The sequence below is a fragment of the Zonotrichia leucophrys genome, chromosome 1 (assembly GCF_028769735.1).
Source record: "Zonotrichia leucophrys gambelii isolate GWCS_2022_RI chromosome 1, RI_Zleu_2.0, whole genome shotgun sequence".
NCBI lineage: Eukaryota > Metazoa > Chordata > Aves > Passeriformes > Passerellidae > Zonotrichia > Zonotrichia leucophrys.
Genome location: NC_088169.1, coordinates 18483058 through 18504160, shown reverse-complemented (window position 1 = coordinate 18504160; position 21103 = coordinate 18483058). Strand labels below are relative to the sequence as shown.

The following is a 21103-nucleotide window of genomic DNA, read 5'->3' as shown; positions in this document are numbered from 1 at the left end:
TCAAAAAATAACAGCCTTCAGATAAGAATGCAGAGAGCTCCCCAAGAGCTCAGCAGATCCTCTGTGGAGACCATTCTGTGCAGCAATGGCTGCTGCCAAACGTGCAGGGCAGCTCTGACATTATTCACTAAGGATAGGAAGATTTTGCTTGAGGATGCTTTGTGCACCCCTTCCTCTGGAAAAAGCACATTAATATTGACTGAATGGCACTGATGGATTTTGATGGGATGTGCATGAAAAGGAATGTGGTGAGCATATTTGTTGGAGAACCAGGCCCTGCTTGTGGCTTTTTCTAAGCTTTTCTGCAGTTAGTTGGCAGCTGGGGATGTTAAACAGATGTGGGCTTGTTAGAAACAGGAATCTCTGTCAGCTCTGTTCCTTTGCTCTCCTCCCACCTTAACACCACTTAAGGTAATTTGTACCTGGGACATGACCTGTGTGAGTAGGACTGAGTGGCTGGGATGCCCTTCCTCCTTGCTGCCCTCACAGCTCAGTCTGGGGCTGGGCTGCTCTGGCACACAAAGCATGTCAAAAAAGCAGCCTTTAAATTTTAATTTCCATACTTTAAAGTGTTTTTGTGTAGGAGTTTTCTGCACTTAAGCTTCCTGATATGCAATCGATCAAAGTCATGGCTGCTGAAATAACTTTAGGTTCAAGGTACGCTTTAGGCAGAGTAAGTGCTGCAAAATTGACAAATATGTTTACAACATAAACATTGTATTGACAACTTAAGCAAAAATCTCTCTTGCAGCTGCATATGCTGAAATATCTCCTTTGACCTCTCCTCACCCTACCCATGAGTATGGCCTGCTCTGAAAACACCTAAATCTGTTTTCATTTCTCTTTGCTGCCTTTTATTATGTCCAAAACCAAGCTAACAGCAACAGCCAAGAAGGAGTGGGCCCTATGATTGCACATTTTTCCCTGCCTATCTCTCATTCTTCTCCTGTTGTGTCTGTCAGTGACACAGATATGCATTTTTTCCAAAATGCCCTTTGTAGAATGTTGATGATGCAGAGTCTTCTCAGGAAAATTCTTCTGGGTTTAGGCAGTTCTGTGGAACAGTCAGCAATGTGGATTTGGGAAGGATAATCAGAACTCTAAAACATGGATTAAGATTTCATTCTGAGCTCTGCCACTGGCTCCTCCTGAAAACCTGGGCAATGTACTTACTATATAAACACCTTAATTTCCCTATTTGTAAAATGGAGCTCAGACTATTTCCCTACATTGCACATACTCATTGAGAAGAAGGCAGATTATCTTCTTTAAGACTTGTCATTAAGATCTTTCAGAGGAAAGAGGCCGAGAAATACTTCTTTTTTGAAATACTTGTAATTTGAAATACTCCTTAGTCTTTGAGTCTCATTAGATGCAATCTACTCTCTGCTAACTTGTGATGTTCCATGCAAAGCAGTTCTCTAATTTTCTTTTGTTTGTTTAATTTTCTATCTCCACCATAATTGCAACTGATTAAATGTCATTTCATGTGAGAAACACGTAACAGGGTTCACCAGCCAGGCAAGTACTTCCCCATAGCTCTAACATGATGGAGTAAGTGTAAACGAAATTTCTGACATCTATTAATAACTTACAAACTGAAAGAGAGCTCTTAAATATAATATGAAGTGTGTCTCTTCGTATTTCTAGCCATGTGTGACTCTCCTCAGAAAGTTGATAGTGGGGTTAGAGTTATTAAGTGGTAGAATTTTTCAAAAGATTTGTTTGTTTATTCTGAATGTGAATACTGGGTATCATGGCAATACCATCCAGGCTTCTATACAGGACCAGCAGACTCTTCTTTTGATCTAAAAGGAGTCAAATCTTTGTAATATGTGCTGAGTCATAATGGAAATGGAGGTTGTAATGACCACGTGGATATAAATGATGTAGGTGTGAATTCCTACATCTAAGTTAGTAGCAGGAACATCGCATTCTTACAATGCTATAAGGATATTGAGTGCTGGGAAGAAACCTGGTGGTGAGCTACTATTACCCTAGACTTACCAGTAAGGCAAATGCCCTCAGAATGATTCAGGAAAGACACATGTTCATGTCCAATTAAGCAGATAGAATTCCTGGCTTAGGCAGTTCATTAAAATCTCCTGAAAGAGTCGTAGTTTGACCCTGATCTTCATGACTTAAAATTCTGACCAATGTGTTTTCTGAGCTTCCTTAGAACTTTAGGAGAGAGAGACTGGGGGTGGGGTGGGGGGGTAACATGACTCACTTCAAAGCTTTGTTCTTCCCCAGCTACTTATGGAACTGACAGGGAGAAAGCTATATAGGTTGTTATTTATATGTAGGCTGTTTTCTTCTCTTGCGTAGGCTGACTCGGGTTTGCAGCTTCTTTTAAGTTACACGAGTCAGCTGAGCACCAGAATTGCCTGAGAGTCAGAAAAACTGTTCCATTTTTCCTTCCTCTCCCACCTCTGACACGTGCTGTGCCCCGCCTGGGGAGCCTGGGCTCCTGCAGTGACTGTGCCAGGTGTCCCCAAAATTGGAGGAACAGCAGAAAACAGGCTCTGGGGCACCAGGTCTGTGACTTCGCAAGAGGGACAATCCCAAGCCAGAGATTTGAAGTGGATGTCCCTTTACCTTCTTCTCACAATGAGGTGCCACAAGGGATTAAAAGTTTTAGCTGAAAATTAAAAATTACCCATGTTTCATCAGAACATGAATAAAACAAGAAAATTAATTTTTGTTTTTTTTAATGAACAAAAGTCAGAGCAACTAGATAAGAGTAAGCAGGAGTGCAAAAGTTCATGCACAGCTCTCCTCCCACCTACTGTGTCCACAGTTACAGCCATCCCAGTGATTTTAAGTGGCAGAAAACTCAGTTTGGTCCCCTCTGGGCTTTCAGGAAATTATTTTGGTCATTATCTCTGAGAGTTTCTCAGTGCAGTTTCTCCAGATCCCATATCACTAAGGCTTTTGAGCCTTCTCTGTTTGAGTAGGATTAGCACTTCCCCAAGGATGCAGAAATCTCTCCTCCTTGTAGGTTGTTCAACCTTATCCATTTGCTGTTTTACACAGTATATGACACAAATTGGGAATACAAACACCCACACACACAAAGAGAAGTAAAGGGACTATACCATCAGTTTTAATGCCATTCTTGTAGCAAGAACATAACCCAACCCATCATATGCCAGACCCTTTATATTTGCAAATAGGTATAAGAAAACCAGAAGTTATCTGGTTCTTCTTGCACAGATGAACAATCTTCCCTGTGAATCTTCACTGAGCAGGGGTGATACCCTCAGTAGCTCCCTCCAGGATTGTTAGCTCCCTCCTGGTTGTCTCCAGCCTTTTCACAAGGTGAGCATTCATCTGTCAGTATCATGAAGTCATTCTGGCAGCAAGATTTTGCTTGCCACGGAGCAACAGAGTTCAAGAAGCCTTGAGCAGTGGTATCAGACTGGCATGAAAACCATTCCCTTTCCTTGTGCTGCAGTGCTCTGAACCCTGAGGGCCATCCAGCAGCCTGTGTGTGTGAGAGGTGCCTGTGCAGTCAGAGAGCTCTCCATGTGTGCTCCAGAGTGATCCTGTCCCTAGCACTGAGTGCTGTGGGTGCTGCTGGTGCTCAGGGGTGTGGGGCTCCTTGGAGAGTCTCTGGCTACTTTGACTGCAGCTGCAGACTGCAGAACCAGTGTAGCCACCATGGCTTTAGAAAAGGGATGAGAAAAAAAGTTTGGAGGAATAAACGTTGGCCATCAGGCTAAGCAATCAACTTCAGAAAAGAATTTTCCTGTTATGAAAGTGCAGTACTTTGGCTCAAAGTTAAGTTGAGAAGGGAATGTAGATGTTCTCCATACATGAGAGTGTGTGGCTAAAAGGCTTCTGCACAAACATCTTTCAGTGAGAAGCGATGGTGTTCTTAGTTATTGCTTTGATTATATATTTGTACTGAGTTCCTAACTATTGTGACTCAAAACGATTTCACTCAGCCTGAGTGAAACGTGTGATGACACTGTTTTGAGCAAAGCTCTTGGTATCAGAGTGCTGGAGACAGTTTAGCATTACAGTATGAGTCAGAAAGTTCTCAGATTTATAGCTCAGGTGAAAATGAAATTGTGTGAAAAACATGATAACTGCAAACAAAACCTTGGTACAAGACTCTGCTGGCAGGAAAGGTTCAGGATTTGGGAAAACCAATTTTTACTCTAAATCAGTAGAGTTTTGTTTTTGTCTTTTGAATTACTGAGGAGACAATTGTGCAGCAGCCCTTCAAGTTATTATCATAACCAAATCTGCATCAGAAAATGAGCATGAAAGGTGACTCTGTCTCTTCTGTGCTTAAGTAGCCTTGTGAGTCCTTGCAGGTGTTCCTGCTGGTTCCACACGAACACAAAAGGGAGCCTGCAATAATGAGTTCCTCTGCAGGTTTTTCCCCAAGGGCTGGTCTTCCACAAAGGGATTGAAAGCATAATTTATTTAACCACATCAATTGCTCAGACATCTCTGGCTGGAAAGGACAGAGAGATCTTGATTAAGAAGTACTACAGAGAAGAGGATAAACGGATCACTACACTTCAGAGAATATGAATAGGAAAAGCAGGGAAGAAGGCACAGGCCAGTGGTTTCAAACTGTGCAGGTCTGTGCACCACAAAGCCTGGTGCTCCAGGAGGAACATCAGGAAAACTCAGGGCCAGAGTTTTCTCCAGAAAGGGTGGTGCAGGTGGCTGCTCCATGGCTGGTTGGTGGGACCCAAGAGTGGGTCAGGCAGGTGCTTGGTTGGAGGAGTCCATGGGAAAGTATGGATCACTCAGCTTCCTCCACCATCCCAGAGGTCTGAGTGTGAAACCTGTGTTTCACCAGAGGCAGTGTTGATCCCAGGTCCTGAGCCCACAGGCTCCAGCTAATTTGGGTGTGTGACAGGTAAATTTACATTAACGCAGCAGCGCTGATCCCTCTAGGATATGAAACTGATTCAGTTAAATTAAAAAAAGAAATCTTTGCATGAATCTTGCTAAATGCTGCTGCTCATTCCCCTTTATCTGAATTCCATTTCCTTTCCTCTAACCTGCCCTCTTTATCCCATTTTCTTTCTTTGTGTTTATTAATATTCAGACCATCAATTTCTTTCAGCGTACATTCTCACCTTTGCCATATTCTATTATTCCCATTATACATCCTCTTTCAATTCTGCATTTCCTTAAGTGCTTTACTGTACATGAAATGTGACTCACTCACACTTACAATTGGAATTGGACCATGTTATCCTGCCAGAGCATGTTTTCTTTGACATCAGCTCAGCTTCAAGATCTGTTTTTACAGATATTAATATTTTTAATTTTAAAACTTTTTTTCGAAGATAGAAAGAGAAGAAATATAAAAAGACAAAAGAATTTTCATGGACTGTATATACAGATCTATTTATGATACCATTATTGTCAGTTACAAACTGCTTAAATTATCCAAATATAGAGCATTTTTCCCTTTCCAGTTGAGTCAGCTGAAAGAAGCAATTCAGAATCCAGAGCCAGAAGATATGCTCGATAAGAATGATAAGTGGCTCAGTAATAGTAAGTAACTGATCAAGTAATAGTCAAAAAAGAAGCATGTGGAGTAACTGAGTAATGTAATGACTCACCCATTCTCAGGGCTTTTTTTTTTAGACTAATCTTGTATTTATTATTGATAAGGCAATTTTCCCTGACCAAAGGCTTACTCTGATTTACCCATCTCTAATCTGGAGAGACTGGCAGTCATAAAAATAAACAAATGCCCTTTCCCACCAGATTACATTGCTGCAAGTCCTAGGAAATCCAGAATTTAGGAGTATGATCTTAGAGAAGAATTAGAAAATTAACTCTCTTTTCACAAACAGCAGAGACCAAAAGTGGAAGAAAAAAAGCCATATTGCCCTATGCTTCCTTTTATAATTTTAGGGCTTTGTTGCTTGGTTCAGTGCATTGAATTGCTTTCAGTGGTTCACTTAGTTATGACTACAACAGGAATTACAGCCCAGAGAAGATGTTGTAGAATGTTCTGGAGTCAGGTGAGATTTAACACAATTTTTATGCTATCCGATGAAGAAATAACACCCGAGCTTGTATGTATAGCTGCACATGTTCTTAGTATTGATCACAGTAGCTTCCCTGCCGTACTCCACTTCTGTGGTCCTTACCTGTTTTACTTGGAGGGAAGAGATTTGTTCCTATTGCTACAAAAATGAAATCCTGACTTCTTATTTGATAACAGTCATGCACTGAGTCAGTTAACTCTTCAAAGGTCAGTGAATAATGCAATTTGGTGCAATTCTTCCTAACTGAATGGCAGAGGTAATAACTGAACCTGCATGGCTGTGGCTGAGCTGAATGAAGATTACTTTTCACCTGAGGCAACTAAAGAACTTTTGGATCTACAAACAAAAAGAGTTTTCTAAAGCTGAGTTAACCAAAAAAAAAAAAAAAAAATTCAGAAAAGCATAATCAGAGCAGGAAAGCTGACCTTACAGAAGTAGGCACTCTGCTGTGCTCAGATACATACCACGCTGAATCCTGATTTCAAGTGCATCTTAAATATAAATGTATCTTTGGCCAATATCGGCATTTGACTCTCTTTATGAATTTAATGACATTGTTCAAAGAGCAGGCCAGTGGTTCTTGCTAGCAAACATGCAATCTTTCTCATTATTTTTTCTCCTTAGTGATTGTTTTTATCCAAGCTCTCAATCACTGAAAAATTTACTACTTAAAGTCCAAATATTCAAGTGAGCATTTAATGACATTAAAGAAGTATTATCTGTTGATTTCACTGGGAAGGAAGAGCAAAATCTTTTGTTGTAAACAAAACCCAAGACTGACATTGTCATCTATCTGCAAGGGCTGACAGGATATGTTTTTACCAGTATCTTAATGCAGCCACATATAATTCTTAATTTGCTCATGTGTGGGGGTGTTTCTGTGTGATGAATGTGTTTCAATTACTTAGCAATAAGAAGCTGCTTCCTTGTAGCAGAGACATCAATCCTTATTTGTCACCTTTGTAAACTGATCACCATGGCTGCACCAATCTGTTGATTACTTACTTTGGTTCATACAAAAGAATCATTACAAGTATTGGTATTATTTATTTTATTTCTGCCAATATCAGCTTGCTGTGTTTACAAGCCAAATGAAGGGCACTGAGATGTGCTAAGATCGTAGGGCTGTGGTAACCTGTGGGGGCTGTGTGAGCATAGAATCCTAAGATTTTTGTGGGGCAGAATATTTCTTCCTCCTTTGACTGTGGAAAGCTTTATTGGAGTCTGGTTTTCAAGGGAAAAAAACCAATACTTAATCAAATGGTTGTAAGAGCTTATTCAAGACCAATTTCTTGAAGACAGAAGAGGACTAACCATACAAAGTAGACCAATGAAAAGAGCAAGGATGTGCAGAATACAGGTGATGAGAAGCTGATGTTTGGTGCTGCAGGATTATTCCTGTGACAGCTCAGGCCCATTCTGTGGGTGTGGCTGCCTTCTCTGAAGTCTGACCAAATGGTGCTGCCTCTGCCCATGGCATTGGGTGGTGCCAGGGCCTCTTGGTCCCCAACACTCCTGCAGAGCATGCACATGTTGGCCAGCTCAGCCATAATCTTTCCACCAAGAGGGCAGAGAGACACAACCAGGCTGAAGAGTTGCAAGAGGCACAAATTGCTATTTACACATAGTGTTAAAGATGTGTCTGAGCTGGGGGGAGAGGCGTCCCCAGCCTGTTCCTCCCCAGCATTTTTCAGGATCCGGGCAATGAGCAAAGTCAGCAGTGCCCTGGTACATGCCAAGGTCATAATAAATAATGAGCAGAGAAAATTTCACTTTTCCCCTCTTGTTTTTCTGTAGTTTCAATCTGTTTCCACTGGGGGCTAGGGCTCTGCTCAATCTTAGTTCCACTCTACCATGGTTTACAAGGCATGAACTAAACACAGTTATTGAGTGGGGCCACCAGAACCTCCAGTTTCCAAATAATTTAGCATTTCAGTTCTATACTTGGTTAACTATTTCTGCAGTGGTCTGAGCTGGGCTTGAACTCCTGAGATATGAGACATATCCAGACACTATTGTCATCTTAGAGGTGTTACAGCCAGCAGTTGACTATCAATTTGTAAAAGCAGGGTTTTGACCCGGGTTACAGTTTCATTTAGTGTTACTTGGTGCTCACTGACAGAGGTCAGCCTGTCCCTGCCTCATCAATCCACAAGAAAATCTCAAGTTTGCTCCCAGGCTGAGCACCAGCGCCATTTTCTGTCCAAATCACAAGCCTTTGTTTTCTCAGCTGTTACCTGCTCTGTTAGAAAAAGTGCCTTAAGCTATCACTCAGGCTTCTTTTTCTTTGTCTGCAAAGTAGTCATACTATTTTTAGAGAAACTGAGGGCCTTTGAATCACAGAATCACAAAATAGGTAAGATTGGAAGGGACCACAGTGGGTCATCTGGTCCAAGCTCCCTGCTCAAACAGGATGAAGTGGAAATGCTGCATCCTGTCTTAATTTACTCTACAGAAAGAATGAATTCTCACAAATAGGAAAGACAAGGCAACTACACCATATGATTGCACAAAATGACACATGATGAGTATGCCAATACTTCATATGGCCTTGGGAAAAAGCCCAAGCAGTATTGGCTTCACCGATCTGCAAACTGATTTTGTGTTCATGGTATTGCGTTTTCAAGGGTGAAAATACACCATTTGGGAAGGAAATCAAAATGTGTCAATAGACTCTGCCCATGCTAAAAAAAGAAATATTTTATTGTTTTTCTAAAGTGGCTTTACCTGGAAGACAGGTTTACTGCGGGGTTTTTTGGTTTTTTGTTTGTTTTTGTTTTTTGTTTGTTTTGTTGTTGCTTTTTTTTTGTTTGGTTTTTTTTTTTTTTTTTTTTTTTTTTAATTTCTGCAGTATCGTGGGCTCCAGCCCCACTCTGAAGTTGGGGAGCATTTTGTTTTCTCTCTTCAGTGGGAATTGGATAGAGCTGGCACAGAGGTAGCTGTGACCACTCACAAACCAGGCCTGTATTTTTGGCATCTTGGCCTGGTTAGCGCAACAAAAATAGCCAGTAGGCCTACTAGTGAATTTTGTTATGTGCCTGTTTGATCACCTCTTCTGGCCCCTGCCCAGGGGGCTCTCTGAGCATCTTTGGAAATTCCTTAACTCGCTGATCATCTTCAGAGACTTGAAGAAAATTTCCCTTTATCTTTGAAGGAAAAACAAACCATAAATATTTCCCATACATTTCCTGGCTTGGATGCAGTCAGCATTTATTTCTGCATCAGCAGTGAGTGGGAGGTGTAGCATCTCATGACTTGGCAGAACCAGCAATAGAAATAGAGCAAAAATGTTTGGATGAATAGTTTATTCACTAAAAAAAAGAAGGCAATTTTGGGTGGCTGGAACAAGTTGTGAATTCCTGCTGAGCAAGGTGGACACTTTCATATGGAATCTGAATAACAGAGGGAGGGTAGTAGTGTTTTTTTCACCAGGTTTAAATGAAACATTTCTTTTTTCTTCTTTTGTTTTGAAAATAGCCCACTTTTCATTTAAAGTAACTTTTGTTTCAGTTTTGATTTAAAATTATACTTTGTTCTATTTCCACCTTTCCAGTCTGGAAAATTCTTTGGAACCTTTTTCTCCAAGAGTTTATTTTAAGGCATGGGAGAAGTTAATTTCAAATTGTAAGATTTCATGGTAGCTGAAAATTTTATTCTTAAAAAACCTTTTTATTCTTTAAAAAACCTTTTATTCTTTAAAAAACGTTATTCTTTAAAAAAACTTTAAAAATTTTATTCTAAAAAAACCCAAAATATGGCATTGTGTAAGAAAGAGGTTTGTTGCTTCATATCACAAGTAAAAGCTATTTTTTCATAAGATTCTACCTACCAAAAGAAGTGAATATATGTTTTTTAACAGAAACTGAGTACCTTTCACTGCATGTGGAAGGTATTTTCACAGTGCAGAACCCTGGGAGTGGATGGATGTGTCTTTATTTCCATTTTACACTCGTTTGACAATATTAGAGAGTTAAAGCAGTTGTCTGGGTTCTCATGAGACTGGCGTTGCAGCAAAAACAGAGCTCACATTTGGGTTGATTCAAAAATGTCAACAAATGACAGCTGCTGAGCTGCAGGACCCATGGCCATGTTTTCCCCTGGATCTTCTCCACAAAGGCATTCTTCATTCTGGTGGTGACACACAAGAGCTCTGGGAGAGTCACGGTGACAAAATAAAAACAGTTTGAGAAGTGAAGGTTTAATCCCCTCAAGTCCTTCACCAACAGAGTGGTTCTCCTTGTGCTTTCATTTCCAGGAACTTCACTGGGGCCAGTGATGCTACAGCAGTGTATGAGGAACAAGCTGGTCTTTTTTTATCCAGTGGGCATGGCCAAATAACAAATGAGGAAAATTAGGAAGGGAAAGAAGCAGCTTTGTCACATTTACTATACTTAGCCTTACCACACTTGGCTCTTGATGCAGACAGCTGTAATTCGGAAAAAGTTCCCTCATTAGCTGGCCCTAAAACATTTACAAAGCATCTGAATAATTGATACAATTTATGGTTTTATTGGTGGGAGCCATTAAATCCCCTCCTCCCAAACAGCATTAGGGAGGAAGCTTGGCAACATGCAGTAAAAAATGGAGCAGCTATTTAAAGAAAGTAAAGGACAAGAAAATTTTATTGGGCTTTCTGAGCATGATAACACTGAACAAGGCAGAGTTTCCAAATATCCACTTCTAAAAGTATTTTATAGTAAATGCAGCCAGTGTAATGTCAATGTTACAGGCTTTTCAGTGGAAGTTTTACAAGGTCTGCCTTTGAAACAACCCCGCTTATTTTTTATTTTATGCATGCTAACTTAATAATGTCAACTTGGAATTTGGATTGGTGCTGGATTCTGTCCTGCAAGTGAAATTATGGGAAAGGTAGCAAATGCTTAGGTAACTGTCTCTATTACATAAGGCTCATGTCGGGTAATTTCTGTTATTCTGCTCTGCTCTGATTAGTTTTACATCAAGGTACTGGCTAACAGTGATAAGTTATAGGCTTTATCTAACTAAAGTTAGCGTATATCAAATACACATGTATACCTGAAATAGCCTTCCAAAACTCCAGTCTTGGTCAAAAAGGAGAGAGTGGCATTTTTAGGGTACAGTTTATTTGACTATAGTCAAACATCTGTGTTCCACTTAATAGAATTTTGTCCTAAAATTGCTTGTTTCTTAGCATTAGTTGAAAAAAATCCCCACATGTACATAGTGCTTTTTAAGGTTGTCTGCGCTGTCCTACCTGTACCCAGCAGTGAGTATGGAGCATGGAGCATGGACATGGTAGTTAAGGAAGCTGGAGAGAGAGTACTGTCTGATGAGTCCTTATCAAAGCCAATGCTATAAGCCTTTAAGTTGAACAAGCATAGGAGTTCTAATGCTTTACTATGATCTGGGGGAAAATCCCCTAGCTGATAATGTTGGTTTTGAGTTTGATGGAAGAACCTGCCTGAGCAATGGATGTGTCAAGGCTTTCATGATTTACTCAGTTTTGCAGACTCCAGGTTCTATGAGCCTGTCAGAAAATTCCATAGGATTTTAGGCTTTGAGCAGCACAATACTGTATATACTGGAGGTTCATAGGTAAACTACATAAATTTATTTGAAAACAAAGGTGCCAGCTTTTACTCATTGCAGGATTTTACTGTTTATTTATTTTTAATATGGTGCTGGAAGCAGTTGCTTTCTGTTTTCTTATTTAAAGCTGTGCCTTGGTGTGGCCCTGGCCAAACAATAGAACAAGCTACGCATCTGCCAAGGATATCGTGATTCTCTGATTCCAGCCCAGCGGGCTGCAGTTAAAATAATCCAGCTGGCTCAGCAGCTATGGGGATGCCATTTATGATAGCACAGTATAAGTGGCAGGACTACTAACTCAGGCCTTCCTTTATCATTTTGCCTTCCCTGCTTTAGGCCCACCAGGACAGGATTTGCATGGTCAGAATTGCTGATTCTTCTGACTTCAGCTCCCTGTATTGTGCTGTTTCTGACAGCACAGTCCAGCTGTTTATTCATGTTTAATACATCTCCTAAGGGTGTTTGTAAAGGAAACAAACTGCCCCTTCAGGAAAGCAGCAAACAACCAAATCTCAGCTGCGTTTTACACAAATTACAGTGACTTGATTCCTGCTGTGCCTCAGCCTGTGGCACAGAGCGTCTGGGACACTGTCGAGTTTTCTCTGCTTTTCACAGCTGCTCAGTAAAGACGTAACTTGTACAATTTTTTATATGTGGGGGAGTGAGCTACATACCTGCTGTGTATCTAATTGAAAAACACAGATTCATGGTGTCACCTCAGCCTGTGTGAGCTGCATGGTGGGCGCTGCCACGTGGAGCTGCACCATTGCTGCTGAAAGGCATGTTCCTCTGATGCAGGCTGAATAACAGTGCTTGGCTCCTCTACAATGTCATTCTCAATGTTCAGGATCTGCAGGATGAAGCTCTGTGTTCTTTCTGTTGTGCTTGAAATGGCAGTTCCTCTGCTCATACTGCTTGCTGAAGCACATAGCGCAGTATACTCCATTTGACATTAACAAAAGCTCTTTTACGGACTTTGAAAAATGATGCTATTCAAGCAGATGGCAAATAGGAGCAAAACCTATTTGCACCTAGAGGTACAATTTACACCTAGAGGTGTGATTCCTTCCACCACAGAATGGTTGCCGAGCCAAAAGAGTGAGGTCATTTTGAATGCAAAAGGACAGAAGTGGAGTTTTCCAAGGTGGACATTTGGTCTCCTTAACTTGAGTGTCAGGAACAAAACATCCTTTTCTGCTGCCTTTTCAGACCACTATAAGTTTTGGCTGCAATGAAATGTTTTGCCTGCAGGTTATTATCTAAATGTTTATAATATTTTGGGTTTAGGTACAGTCCATTTTCCTCATCTTGATTCATCTCTATAGGGGTGCCATGGGTCTCTGTCAAACTGAGGTGACCTTGAATATCTGAGGCATCTCCAGGGCACTGGTTAATGTGAGATACTGAAGCTTTGTGCTCTGCTGAATTAGCAAATGGATGTTAGGCACCTAATGTGTCAATTTGTGATGCTGTTATTTAGACAACTATGTAAAGCCCTGGGTGCCTCTGCCAACAGAGGTGTTCTAAGCTCCTCCTTGCAGACATGAAGAAGAAGAAACTCTATTTGGGTGTTATTAATCTCATTGTAGAAAAGACATGTAAAATAGTTCAAATACCTTGCATCCTAGATATGCCCATTTTTCTTCATTCCTTGATTTATTTATGTCAAAGTAATTTATGCAACTAGCTCACATGTACATTGTAGACATTAAGTCAGATCATTGTAATTCCACTCAGGAGGTAATACCTGATAAACAAAAGAGACAACCTGCTGTTACCTAATCATAAGATCTCTGCTTAAAAACCGCAAGACTACAAAGAAAGGCAGAGACCAAACACCCATGGAGAATGTACCTTTGATATGCATAGTGTGTAGCTCATTAATTGGCTACTGTTTGGCCCAATGTGGGTAATATGATAAACATCTTGTGACATTGCAATGCTGTCATATATCTGATTTTACTGTGGACCAGTCAATTAAAATCAGAATAGATTTTTACTAGAACAGAGGCAGCTGTTTGGGTATTTTTAGTAGATAATATCTATGAAGATTTATTTTTCTTATAGAGATGTTGGGTAAAGGTATCAAGCAACTAGGATGGAATATTTAATTGGTAAAGTTGTATCAGCCCATACAATAGAATACTCTGAGTTTACTTTGAAGTTGTGGATAACGGATATAGCTAATTAAGCATTATGGTATAAAAATTTAAAAAGGTGAAACCTATAAACTTTCTACAATGGTTTTTTAATAGGTTTTTTATCATATCTTGTATTTGTATTCTTTTTTCCAAACTTTGATTGTGACTCTAAGAACACTTGTATTTTGTTAAAGTAGCCCTGATTTTTCTCTAAAGGAAATAGCTCATTTATGCATTCTTTGTGGACACTCATTTTCATTAATAGTTCAATTATGTATTTTTTTATCAGCCAATGAGTTAACAAATCAAAACACAGAATAAGAAAAACCCACCTCGTGGAACTCATGCTGTGCAAAAATGTGTTTATTTTTTTCACATCTATATCTTCAGCTTAGGAAGTAGTTTGAGATATAACATGCTGTGTCCTATTTCTTTCTAGGTCTCCTATGTTAAAGCCATCGACATTTGGATGGCTGTGTGTCTTCTCTTTGTCTTTGCTGCTTTGCTGGAATATGCAGCAGTCAACTTTGTTTCACGGCAGCACAAAGAATTCCTGAGGCTTCGGAGAAGGCAAAGAAGACAAAACAAGGTACAGCTGCTCTTTACCTGGGGAGGCTGAATGTGCCCTCACTGCCCTGCTCATCTGTAGCTGATGTCCTACCTCACTTCTTGCCCTTGCAGGAGAGCCTTTTTCTAAACTTTCCTTTTGAGTGATTTACTCCTCGATAAAGAGTTCGTAATTGGCTGTCGAGTTTATTTGCAGTATATTAAGTTATTGACAAATGTCAGTAATTGGTCACCAATTCCAAGAATTTTCTTCCCTTCATGCAACTGCTGAGGCAGCTGGACCTCTACAAATACTGTGCTACTACATGGCACCATCAGTAGATAAAGAACAGTTGGATGCAATGACATAATAGAGGAATGATATTATCCAGGTGTGCTGTCATCATGAACATGCCTGAGATCTGTCTTTTCTAGTACTGCCCTAGCTATGCTAAAATGGGACATTCCCTAGGATAGCCCATTGCAATGATTTGCAGTTCTGCCCTCCCTTTTACACCACCAGCAGCTGGTGTCTTTCCCATCTGAAACCAGGAAACATGGCCATTTTAAAAAAAGGAGAAGGATTAGGAGAATTTCCTCTTGGGCTTCTGTCATTTCACAGTTTGCCTCTGATGCAAACTTCAAATTTTTAGCAAAAGACCTCTTTGTGACTGTCATCATCACAGAATTTTATGCCAGTGACTGACATGTAGAAGAGGGGATTGTTCGTAACCTAGATGTCAGTCTAGAAATAATTTTAGAGGACTGTCCATCTGTCCTGGGTTGTTTTGTTGGTTTTTTTCCCATTAAATGAGAAGACAAGAGTAGACATTAAATTGAATTTTATTCGAGTCATGATCATTCCCATGTCTAGAGAATCTGGAACTGTAAACTCTACATATATATTCGCTAGGTGAAGTAAATATTTGCTTGAGCTGCACGAGTGCTTCAAGCCACATATAATGGTTTCCTTTACAAGAGGGATGACAACAATGGCACAGGGCATTTGTGTTTTGACAGGCCTGTCTAATAAATGTTCTGTAGGTAATGTAATATTTGATGGATACTCTGGGAAGAAAGCTGTTCTCTAGTTTAATATTATTGTCAGATGAATTGAGATTCCAGTGAAGATTAGATTACAGGAGAGAGCAGAGCTGCTTGCCTGTCTACAGGCCACATGCGCTGCCACTAGAAGCCTTTGTTTTCAAACCCAGCATGGCAGCAGCAGAAGCTTCTGTATGGCATCTGTAATTTCATTTTTGGATGCAAGATCTGTTTTTGTGAACAAGTAGCCGTCCTTGGTAAGTAATAGTATCCAGTGACATTACTCAAGTTTATGAGATTTCGGTAGTAGTCATTCATCTGTTTCGAAAGCTATTATTTTGGTGACTGTGAAAAGAAAGTTATTTAAAACCAAATCAGCAGAAGACTTGTGTTTATCCTAAGCCTCGGGGTGCATGGATTTTTTGCAAAATAGGTAACAGCATAATTAAATACAAGGAAATATGCAGCTGAGTAAGCGAGACCTATCCATTTGCATAGGCTTGCTTTTTTCCTATGAATCTGGTTGCACAAATTTCAAAATAGGGAATGTTACTAAGACCTCTTTAGGAGGTATTTTCTGCACCTCTGTACTTGATTTTGTCTCTCACGATTTTCTCAGTTTATTTTGCCTTGAAAGTGATTCTCGTTGTTTTGCATGATGGTCTTCTCTAACCAAGCCATTCTTCTCTTTGCCTGTTGTGTGTGTGTGTGTCGTCATGCTGCTGCTGTGGTATTCCCATTCTTGCTGCTGCTATCTATGCTGACACTCTGGGGACAGGCACAGACTGTGGCTGTTGGGAATGAGAGCGTTGAGTCCGTGCGGCGCATGAATGGCTTGCGGAGCAAAGAGTCATCAGCTTACGGGACAGTGAATCAGATCGGCAATTCAAGTTTGAGGGTAAAGCTGTAGTGAGAAAGAGAAAACAAGAGAGATTTAGTATGTGCAACGATGCCATAAATCAGCAAAATGGACCATTTTGATTGGCATCACTAGTAGTCTCTTGCATTCTCTTTGCTAAATGCCCCCACAAAATACACAGTGCTGTCCCCAGCATGAACAGCAGTTTCATGTTGTACAATCTTACGGCCCACCCTTATGCTTGCTTTTTACTGTGGCTGGGCTATGCCACCCCTATTTCCACACTCTTGAGGAAAGTGCATGCATATTCAGCAGCTTGGTCCTGTGTAAAGATAGAGTGAATGGGGTGGGGGGAGAGGGCCATAGGAAATGCCTTGAGACAGTAAATCCCACATTGTGTCATCTTTCAGATGAGCGTGTTCCAACAGAATGCGGTATGTATAACAAAATGCATTTTTCTTGCTGTGGTATTTACTCCTGAACTGTCAACCTGCAGCCTTCCTCATCATGATGTCCCAAGCTCTGCTTAGTGGAGTATGAATAGCTATGAATGAAAAAAGTATTTCCTTGGTTTCTTTTTATTTGCTTGGAGAAGAGCCATGAAGTTAAAATCTTTTACACCGTGTAACGTAGCAGATCAAAAGCAATATGATAGCAGCTGATACATCCAGAGCAGGGGTGAGTTGTGGAGGCAATAAAATCAATGATGGAGAAAGAAACAAGCTTAGTGTGCAGTTCACTGCTTGCTACTAGTGGCTGAGGAATGAAATGTGTTCATTTAAATAAAATGGGACTGGGGTTTTAATCTTTCAGGACTTGATTTCCCAGAACAAAAACATTGTCTGAGATACTCTTGAGCTGTAATGGGCTTCCAACTTTGATCAAGCTCTGTGAAGTCATGTTATTATAAAATGCAGATGAATTCAGTGAATTTTGTACACTGTAAAGGGACTTAGTAGCTTCCAAAATCAAAGCAAAACTCACAGTTCGTATTACGGAGCAAAATTAAGATGGAGGGTTTACAATGCAATAAATAATTTGCTTTCAGAGCTACAACATCAAGCAGCAGAAGAGAGCCTTACTTTCTGGATATTTTCTATTGTACTTTCTAATAATATTTACATACATACAAAAACTGAATATAAAAAGAAGAAAAAATGAGAGGCTTTCTAGGAGATATGACCAGTATTAATATGCTGCCACTGAAAAGCTGATGCATACAGCTACAAAAGAAGTCCAAGTACTCAGTGCTGCATATCTCACCAATTACAAAGTGCAGGTAGTTCAGTTAAAGTTTGTGTAAGTTGTGGTTATCCCCTCCTTTAGGGAAGCTTGCAGAAACCTCTCCTCTCCTTTAGAATGTTGTGCATTACACAGACAACCAGGGAGGTTCTCAGAGGGGCTGTGTCGCTGCAGTGCCTTCACTGCAGAGCCCTAAGAGCTGGAGCTGCTCTGGTGTTGTTTTCCCCTGGAGAACTCCCATCACATAACTGATGCACACTTGAGAGGTCAACAGAGGAGATGTAGCAAGGCAGAGGTTTCTGGAGCAATGCTGCCACGGTTGCAGCTTTCTGCTCAAGAGAAGGATGTTTATGCACAGAAGAGAACATGGGAGCAGAGCCTGTGGTGCCACAAGGAACCTCACAGGCAGGGAACTTGATTTGTTGAGGTATTGCTCACTGAACCAAAGCTTGTGTTGAGTGCAAATGTGAAAGTCGTAGTCAAAAGCAGACAGTGTAAGAGTGTGGTTGAGTATCTATACTGCATCGCTCAGTGCTAATCAAGGGAGAGGAAAAAGGTGCTGAAGTACACCTGGCCTTGGTTCTTGGATTTGCAACTTCATCTACAGGACAAGAAAATACCTGTTCTCAGTTTTGTAAGCCTGTATCTCTGGCACTGCTTTTGTCATTGTCTGTGCTGGGACTTGCTCTTCTTAGTGCTGCAACCCTCAGACCAGTTAGTCTGAGCAGACATCTTAAGAGACCATCAAATCTCCTAAATCAAGCATCAGATTGTTAATGTTTTCTAGGAAAAGTCTGGGTTGTATTGTTGTAATACAATTGTCCAGAAATTGTATTACAGATGAATCATTTGAAAGGACAGCTTTATCAGGACTTGTAGGCATCTTCCACACACACAAAATCACATTATCCTCAGGTTATCAGTGCTTCACTCTGTCTGTCTTCCTCACACAATTTCTATGGAAGGAAGCATTCAAAGTTTGTCCTAAACGTTCATGTAGCCTTTCTGCTCAAGTTAAATACACCCATCATTATAAATAAGCTTGTGTTTAATACTTGATTGCTGAGAGAAATTATTGCCTATTTCTTGTATATCATGGTGCAATAGAGAGAGTACAGGCTGCAGAAGCCAGGAGTCTAATGGTACTGAGGATGTACTGAGGTACTGAGGAAGTTACATTATATTAAATTCTAAATTTTTATGGTGCCAGATTACTTGAAAGAAAATAACTTATTTTAAAAATATGCTTTTTAATAATTAAACATTATTTCTTAGTTTTCAAAATGATGGGCTTCTAGGGAAGCAGAACTGTTTACACAGGTTCAATCATCCCTTTTGGAAAACAATAACTATTATTTTATATGATCAGTAGTCAAAATGAATCACAGTATACACTAGTATTCATATCAGCATCTCAAAGATGACTTCCTAAATTATATGTGTGATGGTTACCAGTGTGACCAAGACTAGGGGTTAAGTTTGGGACTGTTAGTGTTAAAAGCAATACGTTGTAGCTTGAATGAAGAACTGTGCAGGGAGATGTGACAGGTATAATCCCATGTGGAGGGCACACAGAGCAATACAAATAACAATGCTGCAACCAAGGGGATCCACATGCATGCAGATTAGCAAAGGGGTCACAAATGGTGTTTTCAAGTGAAAGAGCTGGGACTGGGACTAAGTGTGATTACAGAAGCAAAGGATAACTCTCTAAGCAAAGCTGGAAGAACCTGGTTGAATTCTTCAGAGCATTGTTGGCCTTCGGATGGAGCGGCCAGTGGTGAAGCAAGTACCACAAGTGCCCAAACAAAGTCACTGAGATAGTACAGTATTTCTACCTTTCAACAGGAGAACAGATATGCATTGAGCATCACCAGCTTCTACAGACTATCTCTACCATTTTAATCGTACTGAAATTCCTCTGTCAGATCCCAAAATAATTTTCTATGGTTTTCTAGACTTGCCCCTAGAAAAAAAGTCAGTGCCTTCAGCCTAGCTTTGCCTTTAACGCACTTGGCACGGCTGTCCCTGGTGGGAATGTTTTCCTGCTGTCACCGTGCGCAGCGCGTTCGGCGGGAGGATGTGTGCGCGCGCGTTATGTAAGGTGCCGCATCATGTGAATAATGGAAGTGCTCAAGGAAAGCCCTTTTGCTGAGCTATTTTTGGGACTCGCTGAACAAGCTCAAACACACGAGTTTCATTGTGAAAAATAGGAATCTGAGTCTGAATGGCTCTTTCTCTCTCTCTCTCACATCTTGCTTACTTAATGGATTAAAGCGCATGTAGCTTCTGCTGTAGATAAACACCCTCAAGATACTGCAGTTACTTTTATTTCTCCAGGGCAATTGCATTAGTGCTTTAATGTAACTGTGCAGATAAAAATCCAGTAGAGGATAAGTACAAAAAAAAATATCATTTAGCTTGAAGTTATAGTCCCACATACAACTGCAGTGAATATTTAGCTGTAGTTAAACAATAGACACAATTCGCTGCCTCATGTTGCCATGTCACTTTGTGGCTCATCTGAATGTCCTTTTCTGTCTTTTTATATTGAGCGTGAATAAGCTAAGAGTGGCCCTATTTAATATCAGTGGAAGTATCTGTATTGTTTATAAAATGGACATATCTCATGTACTTTAAACATTTAAAAACCCCGTCATCTCAAATTTGAAAATTATCTTGATATAAATCCTTAGTCTAGCTCTAGGCACAAATCTAGAGACATGAGTTCCCAAAGAAAGAGCAAACCTGTAAAAAAAAGCAATTCAGCCATGGGGGTGGTATCCAAGCAATGGATCAAAAAATTCTAATAAGAGCAGTTAGACCAGATGGAGAGCCTAAATTTACTGGAAATGTAGATTTTTCGGTGAAAAGCAAACACAGACAAAGAAACAGTGGAAGAGAAAAATTTGGTTTCATAGTGTCCTGTTTACAAGGGTAATTGAAAGTGAAATGGAAGCTTTTCCCTCCCTTACTGGAGAAAGGAAGGTTAAAAATTCTAAACAAATTACTGTGTTTTGTGTATTTTATTGCATCAGACACAAAAAGATGATGGACTGTGGTGGGGTGGATGTTTTGCCCCAAACCAAGAAACAGAAGAGAAAATGGATTGCATTTCAGAATTCTCTTTCTCTTGCATTTCAAGGGAGAGAATTCTGAAAACCAAATAAAAAAACACGAAACATTCTGTAACAACTGGCAGACCAATTTATGGAACATGTCATACCAGTTCCTGAGAAAGTCCCAAATATCTGAACAATAATTGAAGTGGGTAGAGTGCTAGTGCACAAGCCGGAGTAATGGAATTCAGGTGCCAGAGTAGAAGAAAAACCAGGAGAACAAAATCAGGAAAAAAAATTAGAATTTCTGGGGGGAAAAAACTCCAAACAAACAGCATCAAACCACAAAAAAAACCACAGCAAACAAAAACAAAGCAAAACAAACAAACAAGAAAAGAAACACACAGAAAATGAGAACAAGAAAATCATGGCTAATCTAGAAAGGGTGGAAACCAGAGAAGTGGGTAACTGGTGGGGATGCAGAATGATGAATTTTTATACCCACTGAACTGATCAGAGGTACAACAAGTGGTACTCTGTGGGGCGGGGGACAGATATTGGAACTGTAGGGACCATGCATGGCACCAAAGCAGCAAACAGGACATGATGCAG

At 40.3% G+C, this 21103-nt stretch overlaps 1 protein-coding gene across 5 annotated transcripts in view; it reads left to right on the top strand.

The window, feature by feature from the left end:
* GLRA2 (glycine receptor alpha 2) overlaps positions 1-21103 on the top strand; it is a 119177-nt gene that overhangs the window by 76929 nt on the left and 21145 nt on the right. For 3 of the 5 annotated variants that reach the window (XM_064708178.1, XM_064708149.1, XM_064708138.1), the window contains exons 8-9: positions 14181-14330; positions 16110-16229. In XM_064708178.1, coding sequence (XP_064564248.1) covers positions 14181-14330; positions 16110-16229 — 270 coding nt within the window. The remainder of the gene's footprint in view (positions 1-14180; positions 14331-16109; positions 16230-21103) is intronic. The other 2 variants (XM_064708157.1, XM_064708167.1) reach the window with 1 other exon arrangement.